Here is a 26,393-nt window from a genome sequence, read left to right on the forward strand (position 1 = left end):
TTGATAGTTACGCATTGATTTATATGCAGCAAACGTACGGCCGAAACCGGGTGTGGTTTGCGTTGATTGCATTTTTTTGTTTTGGGGCAACAATATGAAAACGCTTCGCTCGTTCTGCGTTGGGTTCGATTTCGTTTCCTGCCCTGGTGATGGTATGAACCGTACCAGACTCAATCGAATGATCGAAAACGGCAGCTGAAGAAGTCAACAGTCCAGTTCAGTCAGTTGGCACGATGTGAATGAAGCAGTATTTTGAGATGGGGAAATAAAAATGGCGAACAAAAATAGTGAACCATGGTTTGTCGAGGATGCCCAAAAAACACTTTCCACCCAGTTCCGAATCGTTTCGGTTCAGCAGATTCTTCATTATTTAATCCTTACAATCGGAAGCCTTCCAACTGGTCTTTAGGCACCTATGTTTGTTGGCCGACCGTCAACGTTCATCCTTCTCATGGCACTCACGGCGATATGCTTTCCTTACTTACCAGATGTAAACGAATGCCTGCTCCGGAACGGACACGGACCGTGCCAGGATACGTGCATCAACACGTGGAGCAGCTACAGGTGCACCTGCGATGGACTGCCGGGCACAAGACTGGCGGCCGACGGCCATAGCTGCGAGGACATCGACGAATGTACGGTCAACAATGGTGGCTGTTCGCACACCTGCCTCAATACGCTTGGGCGAGCGTTCTGCGTTTGTCCCGAGGGCTACATGCTGGACGAGGATTGGAAGACATGCGTGGATGTGGACGAGTGTGCCAACCAACGGTCGATTGCCAGCGAACATCGGTGTCACGGACGGTGCATCAATACGGTCGGGTCTTACCGTTGCGAACAGGGCACAGAACATGGTGGTGGAGACTACGCTGAGGGAAGGTCGGCTAGTGGTGCGGGTGATGCAGGAGAACAAGAGCAACCGGACTATGACACGCTCTGCCCAACAGGCTACCATTTCAACACGACCATGGGCGATTGTCAAGGTGAGTTAAAGGATTTTTGATGTTATTGGAGAGACTTTCGATTCGATGCAATTTTTGGAGGGAGCAATTTTAAAGCAAAAAAATATGTAAAATGAACTGGAATGTCGTCTTGCTTGGGTAGAATGTGTTATCTGTGAACAAAACAATTGTTAAAAAAGGAAATCTTAAAAAAAATCTAAGAATTTTTGTTTGTTCTGTAATGGAAATGGATGAAACATGTATTAATTTAAATGAGTTTTCATGGGTTTATTTCAGACCAAAAATCTCAACAAACTTTGTTGCTTCTATAGTGAATGCCATATGATTTTTAGTTCCACAACTCAAGCACTTGATAAAACAAATCTTAAAATAATTATATCAGTTGTTTAATGAAACTATTATACACAAATAATTATTATACATAAAATCCATTATTATCTATTATCTATTATTATACACAAATTCCAATTTGTTATGTTGTTGATAGTACATAAATCGTCATCTCTTTTTGTTCATAGCTTTATATGATCCATGGTAATTGTTGTTATAGCTCAATCGTTCTATAAAAATCCCAATTAAAAATAAAAAAAAGTTTGTTTGTACAATATGAAGATATAAAGCGTAAATATAAAAGGTAAAGCCTTTCATTTCGAATTAACCTTTCAATATTGATGGCGTACACGTAGGTGGCCGCATTTAATTGGCATGTTTGTGTGCTTGTTTTACACAATTAAACCATTCTTTGGAAATATGGAGAGTATGTTTCGCTTAAAACCTCCACTTCCGCTGTTTCTCTTCCCGGTTCTAGACACGAACGAGTGCAGCATCTCAAATGGTGGCTGTCAGCAACATTGTATCAACAGTGACGGAAGCTACTACTGCTCGTGCAAATATGGCTTCAAGTTGGACGTCGACAAGCGTTCCTGTCTCGGTAAGTAAACATGTTTCCTTTGTGCTGGTTTTGAAATCCCTTGTTGCAACATCTCAGCATGATCGTTCTACCCTTGATTGTGTTTTCGAAGGAGAAACATCGACCTGTGCCTCGTCCACATATGGGCGTACAAATCATATTTACCAGAACTTATCGAAGCATACTTCCGTCGAGACAGAAGTGGATTAGGCATCAGTGCTGGTACGCGGCACTACGGTCGTTCGGTCGTTCGGTCGTGGAAAGTCGCTTACTCGAAACAATTATATTAACATTTATCATAATCTAATTACCGTTTTGATAGCCAACACTCATTGATTTATGGCACGCACGTTAATGGAAAACGTCACCGAACAGTGTTACGTTCCCAACCACCCTTCCCCCTGTAACCGATGCCGGGGTGTGAAAACTTTGGCTGATGGAAACCAAAATTTATCACCGAACCATAAACAGGGCATCGCACGCACAGCACCGTGTCGATGGTCGTGTACATCTTGGAAACGATAATGCAATATCCGGAGCCATGGGAATGAAACTGAAGCCAATATCTTAATCTAGCCTTGCTCACCATCAACACAACTTTGGTGGTTGAGTGTATTGAGGGTACGACTGAACGCTCTTGATATCAAGATATGATCAGCCTCATCTCGTCCTCGGCGTAAAAGAGCAATGAGACGCTTGACTCGTGCCGAACCAACTTGCTCGAGGGCTTGATTTATTTTCTAACCTCCTCCCACCCTCCCACTGAGGGATGGACACCCTCCATGAAAACACTTCAGCATCCCAAGGCTGGAAATGGAGATAAAATATTACATCATTAAGGTGGTGTTTGAAAGTGATCTCCATGGAATCCTGTGCCAAGTCTAAGACAACATTCCGCTTACCGTTGCACAATCGCAAGAGGGTAATCGTTTCCTTTGTGCTTACATGTACAGCTAGTTGGAGTTGACAAATTAGCTTACAATAGTGATGGCATTTAAATTTACGACGCTTACAATTCCAAACACTCCAAGCCAATGCTCTAATAGAGTGTCACCCGATGAATAAATGGATAACGTAGCAGTAAGGGCCATCGCTGCCCATTGGGTGTGTTTGTGTGCGGACAAAATATTAATTAAAAATATCCTTTATTTGCGTACAAACAAAGTGAGCTCAGTTTTGCGCTCGGTAGTGAATAAGTTTTGCGATGAAAGACTGTTAATTAATTTTCCCGCTTACAATGAAGATGAATTTCATTATCTTGGCCGTAGCAAAGGGAAATCATTACAATCAAGATGATGCTTGGTCTGTCGTTTGATTCTTCAAGTGGTGTTTGAAAAATCGTTTCACAACGGAAGAATATGAAAATACTTTGCCTAAAGACGTTCCTTTAGGAAAAAACAACGATCATTTGAAGAGCGCCACGAAGCGGGTCGCCTGTGACGTGAATGTCAATTTTCACTTAGCGATTCAGAAACGGTAGCAATCAGGAAAGAAAGAAAGGACTTTAGATGTCACTTACTTAATGTGCCTTCTTTCCACTGCATGATCACTGTTTTGAACCAATCGTGAAAGTGATAAATGTGAATCGGAAATCAAACTCGATTTAACACAAAGAGCGCGGAAAAGGAATTGATAACAGGACACTCGGGCACGAAGACGGTGGCTTGAAGTAGTGGCGGTACAGGAAACCCATCAATAGAAAGTAACACTGGTACGTCTGCTATTCAATACTCTCACTTCCTGTTTGTTGAGTGAAACGTTTACAAGCCTGAGCGTCTTCCATTTCTTCTACCCAGCCAAAAATGGCCCATTTTTTGGAAGGGAAGCAATGAAAATTTATAGCACAAAACAATTGGAAACGCACACAGTGAGAGTAGGATTAAATGGAAATGAAGAAAACTGCCACGTGCAAATCGGTGCAGATTCATTAATGGGAGGGTTTACAAAAAAAAAGGAATTGTAAGACTGGCCTCTGTGGTGTGGGTGTATAAAGCCAACCTTCATTTTGCTTCAACTACACCAACACTGATAAAGGCACCCAATGAGGTGGAAACGTTGTCGGTGGCCATTTCAAATTAATTGAATTATTTAAAATTTACCTTTCGTCCAGTGCGGCGAAAAGAAAACGACATGGAAAGCGCTGAAAAGATGGTTGGTTGGAAAATTGCAGCTGAGAATGGGAAAGTTTTTCGTTTCGAAGCGAAAAGTGTTTTTAATGAAGAGCATTCTTTTGCTTGTTATTTTTTTCGTTGCTCACTTTTGCTCATTCAAGAATTTACACTTTTCTTGACAACAAGCAGCTTTCATTGTACAGCTCGCGTGTTGGTGCGCTCGTTTGACCCGGCGTAAATGTTATCGCGATGGAAATCATGGGCCACGTCCTGTTCATGGCTCATTAGGCAAACATTCACGGCTGGGTCCATTCCAGCACTAATTATATCCCACCAAATGCGCGAATGGAAAATTCATTCTGCATCGTTTTGATCTTTCGGACACAGGGGAGAGAAAAAAAGTAGATTTTGCGGTCACATTTACGGTCGGTATGTTAGTGCAGAACATTTCATCCAAACGCGCCCAAAATGCAAGCAAACGAAGGGAGCCAAAAATGTTGAACCAACATTCCAAAACCTGACAACGCTCTTACCCAGTGAAAAACGGGAAACGGGACTGACAAAAGCAAATTTCGATGAATTGAATGAATTAAACAACTTTTTCAAGTAAAGTTCAAGTGGCATACGAGAAAGGACTACATACAAACACACACCAAAAAAACAAACTTTCAGTAGGAAGCAGAGTAGCGAAAAACGAGAAAAGAAATGGAGGATGTGAAATTAAAAAATCTTCACCGACGTGAGCTGCATGCCAGATCCGCGTCCCTTCTCCTCCCCCCTGGGGAGGTCAACAACGAACGGCCGGTGTAAGCGTAAAATTAATGAACGATAATGAATGGAATTTTGATTAAAAATGCAAATTTTCACACCATGATCTTCGGCGGGTGCTTCCGTACTGACAGCGGAAAGCGGACGCATTTCTTTCGTGCCGGTAAGCTTCATTGGCGTTTGGGAAGCAATTTTGCGGATTTTGCTACGGTTTAGCGGTAATTTAAGTGTCCACAGAGACACTTTTTGGAAGACGAATTAAGGGTGGTACATTGCACAAAAAAACACACCCGCGGATGAATTTGTTTCGCTTTGGAAATGACACAGTTCAATGTGACAAGGCTTTAGCAAATGCAAGGTTATCGTAAAGTTTTACGATTTTAAAATTTGTGAGATTTTCATCTCACAGATAATCAACTGACAAGGGATCATAGCGTCCCAAAGGAATTAGCAAAAAAAAATCCCCATCCCATCTGAACTGTGGAAAGACTAAATAGCGTATAATTAGTCCCCGGCACCAAGTAACGGCCAGAATGAAAATGCCATGAGAAGCAGGATCTAATTTCGACTACTGCTGGCAGTGTCTGCTCAACCATCTTTACCCACCAACACCGTGTGCAAAATAAAGAAACTGAAACTGCTGAAGAAAACTTCTAGCAAAACTTTTTTTTCTTTTTCTTATTAAACAGCTCACGGTGTTTGAACCATGATGGGCGGCGGTGTCCAGCGACTGAAGGTGTCGGTGAAATATTTTAATTAAGTTCACTTCAGCATAAATTATAAGCCCTCCTTTCCCTCGCTTCATAAACACTCGAACAGGTGTCCAGTGCGAAGCATCAACAACCGAACTTTAATGGAGTCATGTTTCATCGAACTCATCGGTACTTTGGTGCCCATCGATCGGATGCCTCTATAAGATCGGGGGAATAGTTTGATGGAAGCGAATGTTTACGCTGGGAGGATTTCATTTACAGGCAATTGAAGCAATTTTTCTTCTTACCCGGCGTAAGGCAAGTTTAATGGTGAGCGTAATTAATGTGAAGGAAGTGTACAGAAAGTTAAATACAAGGGGTTTTTTCAATTACTCTTTCAATTAATTGTTGGAGAAACAGAGACCAGCATAAACCTTTAGGCATAAAAATTGCGTGTTGCGAAGCATTTGTTTATTCATTTAATTGGCCACTTATTATGACTTCCTCAAACCTTTGCACAGCTAGATGTCGACTATAATTAAATCTCTTCTCAACAACCACATCAAAGGAGAACGTGCTTTTAGCCCTATTTGACTGATTCTACCATAAATCTTCAAATGCAGTTTTGTTGCAATGCAGGTGATGATCTTCCAAAAAAATTCCCAAAAAACTTTATGTCTTTCGTTTGTTTCCGATTTTTCCTTCCAACATTCCAGTACTGAACGACTCGTTAAAGTTGGCGGACATTGCCTGCCCACCATTGTTTCCACCACGCCACGGTTACCTCGAGTGCAGCCGACCGATTGACGAAATTGCGGATGGTCCGACCGGTGGCAGCCTCAAGATTACCAACCGTCCCGGCAGCCAATGCATCCTAAAGTGTCCGACCGGCTATCGACTCGAGGGAAAATTCTCCAAAATCTGTGGCACCACCGGCGAATGGATTGGCGATGAGAATGGCACCTGCATACGTAAGTAGATGCGCAAACCGATCGTTGTTGCGGATATGCATAATTGGCTTGCGGACAGCAACAACCGTGAAGCGGAGGGACGTTTTTTTTTTTGTTCTTGTTGCATGTTTTGCACCGTGTCTTTTGATTGTTTTCGGAGCAAAATCTTCAGCAGCGTGATGTTTTTGGTTGTACTATGTATTGTTGTTCTTTTTTCGAATAATTTTTTGTTTCGATGTTTTCTGTTATCCTCACCTCCAGTCGGGGGTGTTGTATGATTTTTTTGGTAAAGGCCAAATTTTTATTGCCACCAAATACCGCAATCACACCACTCTGCGGGAAAGCAATGGCAACATTTTAATATAAAACAGGACCACTTCCCGTCGGCTAACTTTTGCATCATAATGGCATGATAATTACGGCGAAGCGTTTTCCACTCAACCGAACGCTGATTGAATGACGGTTTCAGTCGAGCGGAAATCCAGCACGACAGCGGTGGAAAAAGGTGGACAGACTGGTGGTGGTGATGGTGGTGGTGATGGTGGTGAATGAAAAGCGTGAAAATAAACAGCACTTTAATTGGCTGGCTAGTGATATCAATTTGTGTGCCTTTTATGTGAAGCAATTTAAGAACCGCTTTTGGAAATTGTTTTCCCCTTTTCAAACAGCAAAAAAAACGTGTTGTGTGTTTGAACATTCAATCGCCATAATGTTGATATTTGTGTTGATTTGAATCTGTGGCCTAATTATACAACTAGTGTGGAAAACAAATCATGTTTAGGGGGGTAGCTTTAAAAATTGTTTTTAAATTAATCATCAACATGATTAACAACGTGATCCACCTTCGGTATGTATAGTAGGAAAATTTTCTATTTACAATGATAACTAATGGTCTAAGGTGTTCAAGCGGAAGCTTTGTACAGTTTTTTTTCCAGAGGCCTAATCACTAATTAGATTACAATTTTAAATAATTCATGGTTAAAGCAGTGAGGGAATAGTAGCATGAAAATCGTATGATATTCCTCGCAAAAGGATTCTCTATAATTTAATAAAACATGCTATAAATAAAAAGTCTGCCATACTTCATACTAAATTAGATTAATTTCTGTTGAATCATTTTTCCTGCAAAGGATATCCGCAACCTAAGCTCCTATGTCCGACCAGTGTGAACGTGGAGTTACATCCAAACGAAACCGAAACCACAACAGTTCGATTGCGTCGTCCCGAAACTGACGTCAGCTGGGAGCGAGACGTTCAGGTCGAGCCATATTGGGTGAAGAAAGATAGTTTCACGCTACCTCTCGGTAGTCTTAACGTTAGCTACACGGCCAGACATCCAGTCTCAAAGCTTCACACCGAATGTAACTTCCTCGTTAACGTACTGCGTAAGTATATATTCCGGTTGAAGACTGGTTTTCTAAGGGATTATATCAATTTAATTTAATTCGGTTTGATTTGTTATGTATCGATCAGCTGGTTCACCGCCAAGAGTAGACTTCTGTCCGGACACGCAGGTGTACACGATCGAAGGCCGACACCAGAGCGTTAAGGCAACGTGGGAGGAACCCGTCTTTTCGGACAATGTTGGTGTAGTGACCATCACGAAATCGAACGTAAGTAGAATGATTGAAGTTGAGCTCTGAGTTGTTAAATTCCACTTCTAACTATCCATGAGGCGGGTTGTGAGGCCATTATGAGCCGTTTAATACTGTTAAGCAATGCAGATTGCATACCTTTAGGCGATTTTGAAGTGTACAATGAGTTGTGTTGAGGTATATTTTTTCATAAACTTACACGGACTTTATGTTTCCCACGAAAATAGAGCCCAGGGACAGACTTTGGAGCTGGCAGCCATCTTATCACGTACGAAGCGCACGATGACGCAGAATGGAAGAGCAAGTGCGTCTTCAAAATCGTCGTGAACGTGAACCCGGAACAGCAACAGCAACCGACCGCTCAGTCCCACTTCCAACTACCGATTCTGTACAATCGGTTCTACTTCTAAGGTGGGAATGCTCCAGTGCACGGCGGCCAGAACATCTCCAACGGAGACACGCAACACGAATTGTACAGATGCGGAAGGACATATTTTACACGGACGGATGCGACTAGTGCCCGTTTTTCGATCAAGTATTCGAATGCGGTTTTTCGATGCAGAAGGTAGGCAAGCTTTTTATCGTCGGCAAAACAAGGCAAAGGTGCTTGAGTAAGTGGAATACAATAACACAAGAGTTTATTCTATACACGATGGAAGGGTGGAAGAGATCCAGCAGAACTGAGATATCTTGTTCAAGAAGAACGCACACTTCTATTGAGCTGTTACATCTCGTTTTGTGCTGCTTATTTTCCACACTTTCTGCTAAGAGAGGATTGGAAGAGATTATACATAAGAAGCAAATATCAAACCGTACATATACAGATCCCAATAGACGGTAAGGAAACAGTAGTCGTAAGCAGTATAAAACCGGAGCGATGCAATGCAGTTTCGAAGGATCATTCCAAGGAAAAAGGATTAATCAAAACCCCAAATCAATATACACCGAAACGAGTGGTGGTGCGGGAAGCAATGATGATGTTTAGTATGCGAAGGTGTTTTAATTTCAACTAGGAAAAGCCACCGATTAGGAAAATGTACACGGTTGGCGTTAATGTACATAGCATCTTTCGCTGAATTTGCTAATTATCAATCTAACGCATAAGATGATACAACATTCCGTGGAAAGCGGGGAAACCAGAGAAAATAGAAAGAAAAGGGAAATCATTTTCTACATAAAAAAACAATAATAAACCCTTCACGAGTCTTGTGAAAAGAAACAAACGAGTAGTTAAGAAGGTGTTTTGTCCTGCGGATTGCATATATTCTGGCACTTGTTTTAAGTAATAAGCGCCAAAATAATGCAAATTTGCCAAGAAACTATCTACCACTATGTAGAAAGTTTTCTTCCTACACTGCACGTTTGTCACTTATCAACAAGCATCATAAAGGGAAGCCTGTGCATACCTGCATACGGTCATGAACATAAATTTCATTGGAAAAAGTAAAGCAAAGGGTGCAAGCAAATGATTGAACCAAACAGTAGCGCAACGCTTCTAAGCACAGAAGCTTAGTAATCGTAGGGCAAAAGCTTTAGTTCTGTGGTTTTAATGTAAGATAGAGCTGCAAAACCCTCCTTCAACCCCACTTCCTTCAAAACCACTCCTACGTCCACCAGTTACGGGCGGAAGGTTTGAAACACGAGCCTGTATGCCTGTCTGGTGAAATGATGAATATCATCTACCTTTGCAAAGAGAGCTGAAAAGAAGTAGTATGTATAAAGCATTATGCTATGCCCCCCCCGGATTGGTTCGGAATTTCAATATCAATAAAATGGAAAAGTGATGAAGTAATTTCAGAGAAAATGGAACACAACGCAATCGACGTGTGGGTGAATGACTTTTGAGCTGTCCGAAAATAGGTTTCTTCAAAATTTGATATCCATTGCAAGGGTAAGTTTCTTTTCCTGTTATTTTCCTTTTAAACTAATTATGTATTATTTTGTTTTTGTTTATTTATAATTTGTTGTTTTATTTACTTCATGATTTCAGTATTAATGGTTGCATGCCGCACAAATATATATAAAAATATATATTTCGGGACTTCTTAATCTAGATATCAGTTGACTCTAATGCGAATAGTTCGATTTTTGCAATAAACAAATTGTTAATAAAATCATCATTATTAATGATGTCATTTTGCAAAACGTAAAGGCCAAATGTTCAGTGCGCCTAAATGTATGCAAATTGCATCACAGAATCATCTTTCTATGATAGCTTGCTGCTTAGCAATACAGATCGCTCTATGTCTACTGACAGGGATGATATAGGACACTGTTGCGATGCAGTAGAATTTGAAAAATGAAGATTAATTCGATCATTCAATTATTGCTTCTTGAATGTAACTGGTTTCCAACGAAACACACACTGCCTAGTGTCGTCCGTTTTGCGAGGAAATGCTTTTTGTTCGAGATTAGAAAGCGTTTATTATGATTGGTTTTTCGTATTCGCATCTGACATAAACGGTGAAAAACCCATCAACTATTTTGGAATTGTACCGATGAGTTTTTCATCTGCCACAATCAATCCTTTATGACTGACCGCCATGCTGTTCTTGGACATTGTCATTTTTCTCATCACTGGTATGGATTTCTTCAGCATGTGGTCGGCTGCGCTTTTTTAACCAACGGCGTGGATGTTGCTGGTGGTGCTGCTGAGGTTGTTGATAATGCGATGCACTCATCCGGCCCGCAGGATACGGTTCGGCAAGCCCCTGAGGCAAGTGGAGGGCTCTCGACGATGAAGCACCATCCAGCATGGTAGATGGCCTTGAAGTAGCCGACGAGGACGTGTAGACCTTGTCCCACGAGGAGTAGTAGCGAAGCAGATTATCTGCGAACGATAGCACGAACGAAAGATTTTGTACACGTAGGAAAAGGAAAAAACCTTGAAACATTGTCACACGTGCTTAAGGAGCCATTGCTACGTCAGTTCTTTCGCGCACTTTCCCAGATTAGCTAATGTCAATGTCATAATGCTTGATAACGATTTCAAGCGTAACAAGCAAAATTTAGAACACTCGAACTTTGCACAGCTGAACTTACTGTAACGCTGGTGCTGTTGGCGTATCAGAGCCGGGCTGGTGTTGGGCGATTCCTCTAGATGCTGTAGATGCTGCGCCAACATTCTTTGCTGATGGCGCAACCTGGCTAGCTTTTGCTTGATACGTATGTTCTTCACCACGCACCCTTGCGGGACGTGCAACTGTAAGTTGAGAAAAAACTTTATTAATGAAATTTATATCACATCAAGCGATTTTGTTTGTGCTCGTATATAAATTTTAACGCATTTGAAGCAATTTTAGTAGCTAATGAAAGCATTAGGATGAAATTAAAATTCAATGTTTTAATCTCTCAATCTCTTTATTGAACATTTAAATTTGACTCTTTTTTCATGCAGAATGCATGCTTTAAAGCATTTTATATGTTTTTTCATGCATTTGAAGTACTTCTCAAAAAGTTTTACCATTTTGTTTATGAACCTTTTAACAATAAACGATTCAATTATTATAATTAATATTGTTAAGTAGTTGAACAACAAAATTAAACATAATGTTAAAAAATGTTCAAGAAATCATAATTATATTGCCACCTTTTGTGACCTTAAAATATTAATAGAACTTACCTTGTGTAACCTGTTTCTTAAAATTACAAAAATGCAATAGCGTGAGATAATTTACAAATAATTTGAAACATTGGATAATGCTTCAATAAAAGCGAAAAACATGGCAGCAAATTACCTTTCCCTTCATGATTTTTTCACATGCTTCACAAATGTTTTATGCGTCGTTTAAATTTGCGATCAGTAAATGAATTATCGAATCGTTACTGCAGCTAATGTAATAATTTCCATTCGTGCGAAATCACACTCAACCGCTCCAATCAATTCGAATACCATTCCATTTTAGACGCAATTAACTCATCGATCTCTCCGTACCCAAAAATCAACGTTAAAGCATTCGACCAAAAATTCTAGCTTGTTGGTGCAAAAAATGAAATTAATTATACCACTGAAAGGGCAGTGCATGTCTCAGTGCAGGACGTGAACGCGCCTCGACGAAGGGCACAACACCGGAAGTGGCAAGAGTAGAACCCCGCTTTGATCCTGCCGTGTTGCGAGTACGAGTCAACTTTTACGGTACCAAACCGGAAAGTCAAATAAAGTGCACCGAACCGGCACATCGATTAGAGAGCCCGACGGTAAAATGGACCGACCCCCCGGGGGGATGGTGGGAGGAAAAACGATGTTTGAACCCAAATCAACAGGGAAAGTTCAATCGGTGGCGGTACAGGTTTTCCCCGTTCCCGTTCCATTTTGGTGGTTTCGTTGCGTGGGACGAGTTTCGTACGCTTGGGTGTTTTTTGCTGGGTGGTAAACGGTGTGATTGTGGACATGTGGTTTTCGATGCGGCTGCTATCACACGCTGGTGGTACGAGTGTTGTTTATACGGTTGTAAGCCACAAATACTGTTTACAGGGTACGCAACCATACACAACCGAGTGCGAAAGCAAACCTGCACCAACATGCGGTTTTGGGGCTGCACTGCGGATGTGGAACGTATTTGAAGCGCACAGAATTAAAAAAAAATCAAATTGGCCAAACGACAACTGCATTCTAGTTATTAATTGTTGAAATAGAATTTAAACAACACACTTCATAACAGGTAATTGCATAACTTTAGGAGTTTTCTTTCATAAATGTGCCTAAAAGTATGCAATTTCCAAACATCAAAGTTTATTAAGGATCGATTCACTAACTTTCCACGTTCCACGTTCGTTAACAAGGCTTCATTCGGTACGTGACGTTAAAATTCCTTCCATCATGTATACCATTTTCCGTTCATCCCTTCACCTTTGGGCTTTGAAAAGAAACGAAACGGCATGTGGGATGGGTTTCGAAATTACCTTTTCCACTTCACTGGCACACCCGTTCGCTAATCAAAGCCATAACTCACATGCAATGCGCGTAACGCAAAACTCCACGCACACATGCACACGCAACCTGGACTGGAGCACAAAAACCGCCAATTATGTGCAACGTTTACACGTTATGTTGGTGTACGGGTTCCAAGTCAAAAATATGGTTCCTCTCTATCTGCCACATCCTTTTTTGCCACAGTACGGTAAATACACACCGCAATTGCCTAACGTTTAAGGGGTTCGGTTTCAAAGTCAATAACCACCGAATGCGAAGCACCCAATCGGTGTCTGGCGCAAAAATTCCAATATCGCAACCCTAACCCCTGAAGCACGTAATGTTTATTAACTTGACTGCGATTCATGGAAAACTCATTTCCCGCTAGAGGATGGTTGTTAATGTGTCCTTTGTAAAAACAAAAGTGTGAATTTGTGTTATTTTTTAAATAGTTTTCAAACGAGTTTTTAAGCGTTGCTTTGTTATCGAATTTGACCCAAATGGCAATGCCGCGTTAGTCAAACCAAAAGTAGTTGATGAAGAGTTTATAAAACGAATGTAAAATTACAGCTCCTCTTTAGATATAATTCTTCTATTGTTTGCTTACAAACTGACTTGTTTCAGATTGTGAAAAATTTTAAAGTCATATGAAACTAGTTGATAAGCGATCAAACTACAATTTCCAAACGACGCAAGTTTAAAAGCACAAAATGATAAAACAAACAAAAGAAAAACAAATTTCCTAGCGAACAAATTATCATTCAATATTTCTCTCATTTCCGGACGGTAAATCACTTGCCAAGTGATAAACATTTCATCCCGCTGGCTCGGGGAAACTTTCAACGTGTCGCAACTACGGATGCCCAGCGGTGCAGCTGCGCCAACGACTCATCGAGTGGCGCAAAAGCAGCGAAAAAGTCTTTCGCATCGTTGTCACCACTCACCAGCCAGAAAGACATGCCGCGAACAATCGTTTGCTCGTTTTACAACTTGTCTGCGTTTGTTTTGCAGCCCGAACGGTTCTTGGTGCTTTGTTTCGATGTTGTTTTTGATGTGATAGCAAGACACAAGAAAAAACCCACCTTTTGCTCGGGCTGGCAGGCGTGCGATATGCGAATGCAAAAACGCCCCCATTCCTTGCAATCACTTTTCTTGATTTGCACTCCTTTCCTCTCCTCCTTAAAAGCTCTAGCATTTCTCTCACTCTAGCTGTGTAGTTCCGTGAAACTTTCGCGAAATCATGAAAACACAAACTCACAGCTCACAGCAAAGCCAACAGGAATCAACAAAAAGTGAACAAGAAAGTGCTTTCGCCGTTTTCTTGCTCGAAAAGTTTCCCGCTCCAACGATCGACAGTATACAAACATAAATAACCGTCGCACATGTCCTTGTTTCCCACCCTCCGCCCAGCAATCCGATTCAGCCGGGCCAGCTGCTAGAATGAACAGAAAGTTACAAAACTTTTACGCTTCGTTTCTAGAGATTCGCAAGAACGTAACGATAGCACAACTTTACCCCTTTTCAAGGATTTCACGTTTGGCAATGATGCAGCTGAAGAATGTTGCTAAACGGGCTACTCTCAACACTTTTTCCACACCATCTGTTGGGTGGATGGCCACACGATGAATGCGTTTGTTCCATTATTTTACTGTAATTTGGACACTGTTTCACACTTAGCGTCAGCAACATAAGATTACAACGAGATGATCGTGCATTTTGGTTTATTTTCTCGTTAACTGCTGCCTTCAAACTAGCTCTTGGAAGTTGCTTCTTCTCTTAAACGGCAAATAAATTTTTAACTTGTGTTTGTTTACTGCAAGTTTCTGACAAACATTTGCATTCTTTACGGCCTCATCATTATTGCTGAATAATATTACAAAAGTTTATTCGTTAATTAGCCTCGAAACTGATTTCTTTTTTATACCTTCATTTCCTCAACAAGTTGCTGTCAATTATGAATTGATAACCAATCTTATTACTATTGTCGACATGAAAAAAAAAGATTAGCAAAAAGAAGTGAAGATCGTCAAAACGAAATGGTGAACAGTTCTCTCATACTTTGTTATTTCTGACTGAATATTACGAACCATTCTCTCATTCGTCTTCAGATAGAACTTTCAATCACTTTTTAACATAGATTTTTTTTTACTGAAAATTGTTACATGTCACTGCATTATCTAAGAAAGGATTTTGCCAGAAATTTGTAAATTTCAAAGTGATTTTTTATCTTGCATAACTGCCTCTAACACAAGCTCAAAAAAAACGATTCTAGCCCTCTTGTTACATTCTACACATATTTAACAGTTTGCAAACACTTATCCTTATCGAAATTTCCAGCCAATATCAACCAGGACTGAGAGCTTTCGCGTACTTTCATTTACCATGTCAGCAGTTTTCCCCCTTTTTTGCTTTGCTGTACTTTACGAAAAAATACTTTTTGCCCCCTTTTTGCTTACTGCACTCAATTGGCTAGCGTTTTAGTTTTTTTTCAGTTACTCCTCTGATCGACAAGAAGTTGAGAAAGCACGGCGTGTGTGTATGTGTGTTTACCAGCAAAGTGTAGATAAAGTGCAGAAGTTCCTGTGAAAGACATGACACCATCCTCGTCTGGTAATCTTTCCTTCTCTTCATGATCTACATTTTCTAAATAATCAGCAAAAGGGCCTCAAATGGAAGGTTTTACTCGGCTCGTTTTTTGTTTTTGTTTTTTACTTTTCCTTCCCAAAAGTCGTTTGGAGGAATTTTTAATTAGCATCCAGCATTATGTAACGGCGGGCACAACAGCGAGCCAGGGTATGGTGCTGTACTGTTTGAATTTATCATGAGTCAAACTTTCAACTCTAGCGCACGTCCGGACAGGGGCATCATTTGCACTGATCGGAGGACAGCCGTTTTGGAGCATCAAAACCTTCAACTTTTCCCAACCGATGGAAAGCCGTACGAGAGGGACCGCCTGAATGGTACCGCACCAGAAAGCAGATTAAGCTTTATGATGGGGACTAAATCAAATTTTTCCCAAAAACACTCCCGAACTACCCTTTCCGCGCTGTGCTGTAGTTTTTGTAACTTTCAGTTCGGTAATGGAACGTTTTGCTGGTGTAATCTAATTATGAAACGCTATAGTCGAAGGTGGAAAATAAAGAAGTTTAAAAAAAGATGTACAACCTACAGCAGATACAGGGGAACGGTCGATAATGGTTGAAGTGAATGGAATAAATTCGCTTGTTTACAGGTAGCTTTTAATGAATTATCAATTACTTGTCCAGACGAAGCGTCTTGCCAAGTGCGCGAAGCAAGGTTGCTTTCGCTCCGTAACCGGTCTAGAACATTTGCTTATGCATTAATAATTGAACCGTGTGGAAGCGTTTCCAAATTGGCTTTTTTGCAGTTTTTCCCCTTGAATCTTACTTATTAACAATGGCTTAAAACTTTTCGTTTGCAAGTATTACACTTTTTGCATGTGTATTATGTGCGTTTGATGGTGACATAGGAGAACCGTACTTTGTCGTAACCATTAAACTTAAGATTAAGTTGCAAGGGAAAAGCTATTTTTAAACCAAAATCATTAGCGTTGGCATAATAAAACAACACGGATTTGATTCAGGCGATTAATTCAGGCGGCTTATAATGAAAGTTATTTAGTTAATTAAAATTAATTAAATTTTTATATAGTAGAAAACAAAACTTTCACGTCGGTAATAGTTCATACCATAATCGCCTAAATGTATGCAATTAGTTATCAAATATCAATAATTTACATGAGCTAATAAATAGTGCGAACGAGCAGTTAGAAAAATATTTCTAAAAAAAACCAGAAAGTCACAAAAATATATTTTCACCAATTCAAGTTAGTAGCACAATCGATAAAAAGTAGAAAACAAACCAAATAAATCACACAAACAAATACAATCTAGCAGCAAAAACACCAAACAAATAAAGGTAGGGTAAAAACAAACCAAAACACACAAAAGATGAATAGAATAAAAAAGAGAAAATAAAATGTCATAAAAATAAAACCGATTCCAATCGATTGCCTGGACAACTGTCAAAGAATGCAAATCAAACACAGTTCACGAAACAACAATGAAATGAGCGAACAAAAACAGAACCATCTATGCTAGCTTATCAGCGCACACAAAGCGTAACGATAAAAGCTCCGACAGGGAGATAAAAAAACGCTCTGAACAAAACACAACAAACTCTGTGCAAAACCAGTCAAAACATGGCAAAACGATGAACAAACAAATGGTTTTGATACAAAAAATAGGAAAGAAAGAAAATTTTACACACACGCACGCAACACACAAAAAAAACACTCATGAGTTGCACAAATACACAACACATCAAGGACATCCCCACGTTCGCCTACCGGTGGTGGTGAGATTTGATTCAATCTTCTCGGTGCGGTGGACATTCCTGGCTCAACGAAATCGACAAACGGCAAATGGTTCCGGGACAATGGACGATTGTGTTGCTGGTGCTGCTCCTGTTCAAACCGGCCCCGTTGATGATGCGCGTACTGACGGTGTTGGTGAAGAAGCTGATGGTGGCTGTGGTATTCGATATGCGATTCTTGCCACTGTTTCTGCAGCTGCTGTCGATGACGCTGCAAAAGTGAAACAAATGAGCCGTCCGGATAAAGCCCGCATCAAATGAGATAGAAGATACACCATGAAGAAGAGAAAAAAAACGCGCCACCACGTGCACCACATGGACATACAAATTGGGGTGGAAGCGAAACCGAATCGGTTCTGTTTCGCTGATGACGATCGAAATCTGTCACATTGTCACAGTGTGTATGTGTGTGTGTGTTCTGGTGTGGATAAAAAGGACAAATTCCATCGACGTTGACAATAGGAATTGAGGCCGGAAAATTGATTGATTGTGTCATTAAATTGTATGCAGCACGATGCAATTTACCGAAAACGCGCTTACCCTTTGCTGACACGTGCCGCCCGTACTTCCGTAGTTTTGCATTCGAGAACTAAAAACCACAATTCGAAAGGCCACAGCATCCATTTAGCCACATCCAGTCTCAATGCACAGCGATCACAACACGGCGATCGGACTGCACAGTGGAAACAGTTTATTCACCCGCAGCACTCTGGTGGTACAATTTCCCAAAAGAGATTTTCCTTACCACAAACTCGCTAAAATCCGGTAGGGTAGGTCTCTTCAACGGGTGGTACGGAAAGGACATGTGTTTTTAATTAATTTTCTCCATCCTTTTCGCCCCCCCCCCCCCCCTTTTATGTGTTGCGTTTGGGATTTGAGTGGATAATTTACAGCAAAAAATTGGCTCTATTCAATATTTTTCTGCAAACCCATCCGTTCAATAGATTTGCCCCGTGGGAGAGGAAAAAAAACAGTGTCGCACCGTAAATTATAACGATCGTTGCCTCATTTATCAACCAGCCGGTGGTAGCAAAACCGGCGATTGATTCCAATTGTCCATAATTGATGATAATTCCACACTTCCGGCTGATTTTCGCTTTGCAGAAGCAGATCGGTTTTAATGTATCGTAAATAATATTTTTTAAGAATTAACCCTCTCAATCGTTCTCCCTTTTATCGTACGTGAATAATGCATTTTCTCTGCAGGCTATCGAAAACGTAACTGACGCTAACCAGCTCATCATGAACCATATTGTGTATTGTGGCTATTTCCGCTAGCATGATATGAATACATGCCACGGATGCGACAATAAATGGTAGCATAATTTCATTATCGTTAGACAAATCGAGTAATATTTATTTGCATCGCACTATGCATCGCACTTGCTATAATTGCTATGATGTACATATTTTACACGCTGCAAATGTGGCATTATGCAATTGTGGGAACGATGTGACACTCAACATTGCGTGACAAGAACGATGTTTGAGATTTGTTGACAGACTGGTATTACGAACGTTGAGTGAAGCAATAGAACGAACAACATTCGTATAAGAATTCACAATATGATTAAAATAATTAGCAGATAAACTAGAAGCATTTCAATTTAAAATGAGTAAAAAACGCACAATAAAATAAAAAATAATTGAAGCACTACATCAATCAGTTTTAAATACACGGTTCTAAAGCTCAACTAAAGTCATGTAGTTACCATCCTCTAATCTAACTGACGACACATATCCAGGAAGAGATCTCGAAAACTGATTAGAAAAGACATGTATAATATACTGTTCAAGATCTGAGAGGTATCCAAAGATCCTATATAAAGTCAAACAGATATTCAGTCAGGCTCCTCTTGATCATAAGGGACAACAAGAAAAGATTTCCCTTCAGACAAGACGATTTTTTTAAGGAGACTTTTCTCCCTCATTTGCGACATCAAAGAAAGGAGAGTTACTCGAGAATTGATGGCTCGATTTTTATTCCGCGGGACCCTATCCGCTAATAACATCGTCGATATGAACATTGATAAATGGAACTTTACACGAAAAAGTAGTGGAATCTCCTTGAGAATAAAGACTTTGTCAGATTAAGAAATTAGTGAAGAGTTAACATTTTTTATACTGAGTTTCATGCAACTGTTATAAATTGAAATTTTTAGATTGCAGAAAGTCATAATAATTAGACATCCAGGATGATTGAGAATTGGAATGCGAATGGCAGCAAACCAATATGTGATTGATTACCATTATCAGTGATAAGAGTGAGAAAAGAGAAACGTTATGAAATAACTCATTCTTGGAAAGAAGCTTTACGAAGTAACTATAAACACTACTTAACTATCCGAACTCATATTATTGAAGTATTGAAAAAGGTTGAAAAGGTTTATCCTATTTCACAAACTTTTTTTTTTGTTTTCAATCAAAACTCTTAATTTGTTTATTAAATAGCTAGCCAAACTTAATAAGAAATTTCTGTACCGATCTTAGAAACATTTCCGAATGGCAAATATCATCACCAATTACCCAGAACTTGCTTGAGGGAAGGATATGGCCACTAAGACGAAAAGTCCAAAACAGACGTCCTCACACGTACGCTGATGGCCATCCAAATGAACATCCGATGTGCCAAACCACACGTCTAAATAATATCACACCCGGATGGAGGCAGACTCGGGACCAACCCGTGGTGTTGACGTTAGTGTTGGTGGTGGTGTATAATTGTTTATGTTTTGGAATTAATTACGGCTATAATAATCAATCGCAAAACGCCAATTCAAATCCAAAACTCGCACTCACCACGATCTGACCACCACGCCCGCGTGTACCGTCGCCTGCCAGTAGCAGTTGCAAACCTCCGTTTTCCACGTTTTACCCACTCTATCACCCCCCATAGTGTGGTTTGTTGGCAAATATCGATTTAATTATGATTCATACAGTGAAGAACATTCAACCTGCTCGAATGTTCGCTCATTCGAATGATGTACGAACTGACGATGGTAATGATGATGACGGTGATGATGATCTGAATGACGCTGCTGAAAGTAAGCCACATTTAGCAAAACCTCATCGGGGGTGGTTTTGTATGGGGCTGGGGCTTGGGTGGCAGATATTAAAGCATGACTAGGCACAAAGGTCCACATCCGAGTGCACTAAACCATTTAAAGCACTTCTTTATCGGGTGATCGTTAATACGCAGGGTTTGAGGATTTGGCGAATTTGCTGTAAACTTTCCACTTCCTCAACGTGCTTGATGGTGATAGAAGGATGCAGGATGCTGATGTTACCGTTCAGGTTTAGGAAACTACTTCTCATGGCTATGTATTTTTTATCATCCTTCAAAGTGCGCTAGAGAAAGAAGGTGGAAGCTTTTCGTTAAGTGAATTTTGCTCACCAAAGTATTTTTCCCGGAATGAGACTTTACCCGATTTCGTTTGTATCCTATTCCCTCTGATTGATGGGAAGGGAAAAAGAAGAAGCTAAAAGGATTACAGGAACCTTTCGCTCGCATGGAAAAGGTTACACAACAGCAAACATTTAAAGTATGCAAAATGCTCACGTTACTCTACTTTCATTATCAAAAAATCGTGAAAGAGTTGCATCTTTTTGTTGGAAATATTTTCTTTTTTTGGGTTGATTTCCTTGCAATCTTGTGGCTTGTTTAGAATAGGGAAAGAATTATCTCGTTTTAAGATATAGCTTCAAACTTTCCCACCTAACAAAACGATCCGCTGTCAAACGGAGCGTCAGGAAAGAAATATTTATGGCACTCACAATCAATGCTGCAGCAAACAAACCAAACTCACGGATAAGGGCCGATGTTAAGCCGCATGTCGATAGAATAATAGATCGTTTATTTTTAAATCCTATCGTCGAAAATATGGACCGATTCGTCTGCTGCTGCAAATCCTTCCGGCTGAGTTATTATTTTCATTTAACCCCAGGTTTGGGAATCGTCCAAACCATGGCACCATGAGGCAAGTGTTTTGGATGGAATCCTTGCTAATCCTTTCGTGAACCGTGCTCGATTGTATACACTTTCACTGTTCGATTGGAACAGCGTAGATCCTAAAATATATACGTGTGTGTGTGTGTTCAACATTCCTAACATTCCACCCCACACACACCCCTTTTTGGGGTGTCACCGTGCTAAAAACGGTTCCATTCACTTTCATTGAAAGAAGGTGCAATATTGCTCCGCTTGGTTCTTTTTCGTGCGTGGCGTAAATTCTGCAAAAAATGTGACTCGACGATTCGTTTCTCAAAGGACAGCAAACATCCAAATACTCATCATATGACGGAAATGAAGCTTCGCTTTTTTTGCTTTACTTGTGGTATGAATACAATCAGACACAAACGTGTAGGACTCGAGTATATGAAAGCCTTTGCGTTGTAGAGAAGTTCATAAAAGAGCTTGTGTGCCTTTTTTTCTTCTTTTCGCTTGTTTGTTGCGTTTAGTACATCAGAGAACGAGTGAAAAAAAGTGTATTAGAAAGGAAAGAATCACACCCAGCTGTACAGAAGCCTGCCTATAAATAGCTTTAGCATATTGTGTCTCGCATAGGCAGCAAGCGATCGGAATGGATCCTCGCGTTCACAAAGCTGTACGAAAGGGAAATTAAAAAAAAGCACAAGAAACACCACTCGCAATGCAACCAACCGTTACCATTCGTTTGAAGTGTTTTTGAATGGGCAAATATGAGTTTACGCAGAATGCAACCGGAAGTAGCACAACATAAGGACGCGAGAGAGAGAGAAAATAAACTGCACGCATGTGAAATAGAGCCAACCATACCATGGCAACCATTGCAACGGTGGCGAACGAAATCACAAACATTCATCCCCCAACACCTTGCCTGATTCGAATGGAAAATGGTATCGGTCCGTGCGTCCGTGGCACATCGAATACAAAGTGACCCAACTGTACAATGTGTGGCAATGATGGCAGTGCAGTGAGATGAATTTCTTTTCCCTTTTTTTCATCCCATGCGGATCAAACCAAATCGCTGGCTGGTGGAGTTTGTTCCTGTGATCGGTACGAACAACGATATAAACCATCGCTGAAAGGCATCCAGTGTGAATACAATTTTCTTTGACGCAATTTCTTTACCGGAATGGACACGAACACCGAACGTGGAGCAACACAAGATATGGGAAGAATTTCATTCGCTGCATAACGGTTTTGTCCCGTCTGGCAATTGTGCCACACGATCGCCGACAGAATCCGCACAATGGCTTTGTAGTCGAGTGGAATGTAGTCCTTCAAATCTGCATCTTTCGTGTGCAGGTGAAAGAAGAAAGAGTGGAGTAGAGCGAATATATTACACGAATCTATCAAGCAATATAGCGATAACATTCGAAAGAAAATATTTTCAATGCTTTGTTGTTGCTGTCGTTGTTTACAGTAAACAACCTTTTTAGAAAAACTTAATAAAAAATCATCCATCTATTGGTTAAGCGATTTTGTCGCACAAATTGTATACCTTCAGGCGCATGACTGTTTATAGTAGTGAAAATATGCAATCCGCATGACAAACACAACCAGTTGTGCTGTTTTCATAGCAAAAATTCCACCATCGGCATATGAGTTTGTTCCCGATCGTTCATATTCTCATTTTACATAGAATAGACACACAAAAGTTAGCTAACGACATTGAACAAAGAGCTACGAGGGTTTACACCATCCATGGAAACCAATTCCAATTTCAAACTTTATCTTTAGCCTAACCTGCCAATATCGGGGAACGTTGTTTAGTTTAGTGACAACACACAAAAAAAACCTCTCGAAATACTGCTGCTTCCGTGTGCTCAGAGATCATGTACACAAATTTGCAACAGAACACTTCACTTGCTTTCCACACTGCAATCAATTTTCAGCGAAAAGGATGATGATCCGCTGATGCGCAACCGAAGCCTACACAATCACTATTGTGTTCTGCGAACGGGTACATTGAAAACGGTTCGCGCATTTAATGGAAATGTCCATCAATTCTCTCCCTGATGAGAGTTACAGAACTTTGCATATTGAGCTATTCATTAGCAATTGCGTTTGCAGGCGCAAACCATACCGAAATTAACGGGACCAGTTATAAAGGTCTTCCCACAACACGTTCCCATTCTATTAGCTATACATGACATACCGATACCATCGCTTAGTTTTCCATAAACAACTGTAATATGAACTGTTTGATTTTAATTATTTCGTCGCTTTGAAAATGATGATTGAAGGGATGGAGCAAAACGGGAGGAAATTCTGCACTAACACTAACAAAGTGAATACAGCGGGTGATTCGGCGAAACGTGAACTATATTTACAGATTAAATATTAAACGAATTTAATTATCTCCACAATTTCACCCATCAATAGGGGTGTTGAAATTCTAATGTAACTAATTGAAAATGAAAATTATTAATTACTTTTTTAACATGAGTAACATGTTTGCCGGCTCGAAGCGCTTGTACCTTGTATAATACAAACAAACAAATGTATGCTTTATCAACCATTTTGTTTTTGTTGTAGATAAAAATGACACAAAAACTATCGCAAAACTATTTTGTCCTGTAAATTGCATACTTAATCATTGCTGCCTTTGAGTATGCTAACCGCTGAAACGAAACGTCTAAAGTCCCGCAATACGCATAACACAACTATCTTATTAGGTCTTATCAATGGGATCAATGGACGATTTAGTACTAACAAAAGAAAACAAGATACCTGCAAATCAACTTTTTGACCTTTTCCATACACCTGTATCATTCATAGCCCCAATAAAATACCGTTACAGTACATGCTAAAAATAACTTTGCTATAAATATGCTACCAATCATAATGTCATAGCCAAATGTTTGCCCACACTATTAGTCTCATGGAATCACGGGTACAATGTGCCCCGTTGTCCATCCATTTCGCATCCTCCACGGAAAAGGAAACACAATCCTCACGCGACCCACTTCCAGCGTTGCTTGATTTGGTGTTCTATATTGGATGAGCAAACGAAGCAAAGATAGTGCGACCGAAACAATAATGACCGTAACCGTATGGAATAATTTAATAATTGCTTTGCCGCCGGGCACGGCGACGATGATGATATGGTTGCTGCGGCACAGTACTGCGAAGGATCCGTTGTCGTCCTAAGCTAAGTGACTGCTGCTGCTGCTGCTGCTGCCGGTGCTGCTGATGCTCCCTGACCCAATGGAAGATGTCGATAAAATATTCAACACTCTCCGCATTGGTATCGCTCCAACCATCAGACGTGGCATGTTCCTCCTGCGAACCACTGTCCGCAGGCGATTCCTCCCCACAGTCGCCCGTCTCCTCGCAGCACGGTGACGACGATGATCGATGTTCGATGATGTGTATTATGCGCGATCGATGTACTTGGTGCGATGGTGCGGAGTGTTGCCGTTGCCCGCCGGCCTGTTTGTTAGGATGATGGTCCATGCGAAGCGTTTGGTCAATGGCACTAACGGTGGCGTTCGTGCGCTTGTAAGTAGCGGCAGCATTCGTGGTATTAGAGTTTGGTGCGGGCCGTTGCCAGAGTAATCGATTCGGCGACGAAGCTACCGGAATGGTTGAATGATAATCGTTCCGCCTAGGCAACCCGGCATGGGATGGTTTCGTGTGGTTGGTGGAATGATTGGTGGTGGTGAAGGAGGTGGTCACGGTTAGTCCCACGGCAGATGAATGATTACCTTGACCCATTAGTGGCGTTATGAGCGCGGTTTGCCCGGATGCCCCCTGGCTGTTGTGGTTGCGATTGTGGTAATGGTGCTGATGTTCGTGGCGATAGCGATGATTATTATGATACCGATCCGAGCCTACTGGCAGCCCGGTTGGTTTCTGCTGTGGCTTATGTTGCAATTGTAGTTGCTTTTGTTCGCGATAATAATGGGATGATGTTGGTGGCAATCGTGTGTGTGCAGATGTGACAAATGCATACGGTTTCGTCTTATCGACCGAAGCAATGGACGGGATCCGGTGCCAAATCGTGTGTAAAACAATGTGCAGTCTACTACTTACGGGATAATTGTTGCCGTCCAGCCTTACGGGTGGTTTACCGGGACAGATGAGATATGATTCGTGGTTCTCGAGGCGGTTCATTTCCGCCGGCCTGGAACCACCGCTGCCCAGATGTGGACGTCGCGGCTCCATCACCTCTACCGGAGGACCTGAACGCAAACTCAAGGTTACGTCGCTGCCGAAGGGAAACGGTTTCTTCATCTTATCCTTACCATTAACCACCACACGGAAGTTACAGTTTGCACTCAACCCATCGGCATCGGTTGCGATGTAGTTGATGTAATGCAACCCGGCTGCTAACGGTTGACCGGGTGTATTCGATTTGTAGAGCTGCTTGATCTCCGATTCGGACTCGAACTTGGGCTCCGCCCAGAACACCGACCGGGACGGTTCGTTGCGTTCCAACTGTACCTCGAACGATTCGGGACAGTGTACCACGGTTGGAGGTTTTCTCTCTACAGTAAACGAATAATTGGAAACAAGAATTGTTAGCAAACGAATATCCCCAAGGACACCCATCCCCATCTGAACTTCACCTCGTATTTTTATCACAACTCGACAAACATCATTCACATTGTTCGTTGGACTTCGGGCACGGAACGTGACGATCGTTTCACCCGCTGGCAGCTCCACTTCCAGCTGTTTGCCCCAAGGGGGATGCGAATCAACGTACTTGTGCCAATCGACATTCGACGTTGGGCGCTCCATCCGTACCTTCATCGTGTACTGACCCAGCGGCAGTACCTCATGTATATCCGGTGGACACTTGATGTATGGTTTGATGCTGACCGACGCCACGGTAGATGTCGTTGTCACTGGTTTTACTGTCACTGTTGGTGTGTCTAGCGGGACGCAACGGAGATTATCTCCTGGAACCCAAGTCTGTGACAGAGTGCAGACAGCAGTTCGCTTTGTCATCGGTTTGAAACCAGGCTTGCAGTGAAGAACACAGCGTTCGTTGGCAAAAATCTTCCCTGCCGTACATGCGACCGGTAGGATAACACCATTTTCTGGACGAGCTAATTTTGGACAAGCAAGAGCTGGAAAATGGACAGTAGAATAAGTTGATAAGAAAACG

The 26,393-nt window shown here is 41.2% G+C and overlaps 2 protein-coding genes across 5 annotated transcripts in view; one reads left to right on the forward strand and one right to left on the reverse strand.

Annotated features, from left to right (window-relative positions):
• Positions 1 to 9,807, forward strand: part of LOC125769269 (uncharacterized) — an 89,766-nt gene extending 79,959 nt beyond the window's left edge. For all 4 annotated transcript variants that reach the window (XM_049437920.1, XM_049437922.1, XM_049437921.1 and 1 more), the window contains exons 8-13: positions 489 to 983; positions 1,771 to 1,893; positions 6,160 to 6,414; positions 7,524 to 7,778; positions 7,867 to 8,006; positions 8,216 to 9,807. In XM_049437920.1, coding sequence (XP_049293877.1) covers positions 489 to 983; positions 1,771 to 1,893; positions 6,160 to 6,414; positions 7,524 to 7,778; positions 7,867 to 8,006; positions 8,216 to 8,398 — 1,451 coding nt within the window. In that variant the 3' untranslated portion in view covers positions 8,399 to 9,807. The remainder of the gene's footprint in view (positions 1 to 488; positions 984 to 1,770; positions 1,894 to 6,159; positions 6,415 to 7,523; positions 7,779 to 7,866; positions 8,007 to 8,215) is intronic.
• Positions 9,808 to 9,870: 63 nt separating this feature from the next.
• LOC125769260 (fibrillin-2-like) overlaps positions 9,871 to 26,393 on the reverse strand; it is a 79,764-nt gene continuing 63,241 nt past the window's right edge. Inside the window, exons 9-12 of the mRNA XM_049437886.1 lie at positions 25,852 to 26,355; positions 25,316 to 25,770; positions 11,031 to 11,190; positions 9,871 to 10,818 (exon numbers count right to left, since the gene is read on the reverse strand). Of these exons, the coding sequence (XP_049293843.1) occupies positions 10,517 to 10,818; positions 11,031 to 11,190; positions 25,316 to 25,770; positions 25,852 to 26,355 (1,421 nt within the window). The 3' untranslated portion in view covers positions 9,871 to 10,516. The remainder of the gene's footprint in view (positions 10,819 to 11,030; positions 11,191 to 25,315; positions 25,771 to 25,851; positions 26,356 to 26,393) is intronic.

Source organism: Anopheles funestus, chromosome 3RL (assembly GCF_943734845.2).
Source record: "Anopheles funestus chromosome 3RL, idAnoFuneDA-416_04, whole genome shotgun sequence".
Lineage (NCBI taxonomy): Eukaryota > Metazoa > Arthropoda > Insecta > Diptera > Culicidae > Anopheles > Anopheles funestus.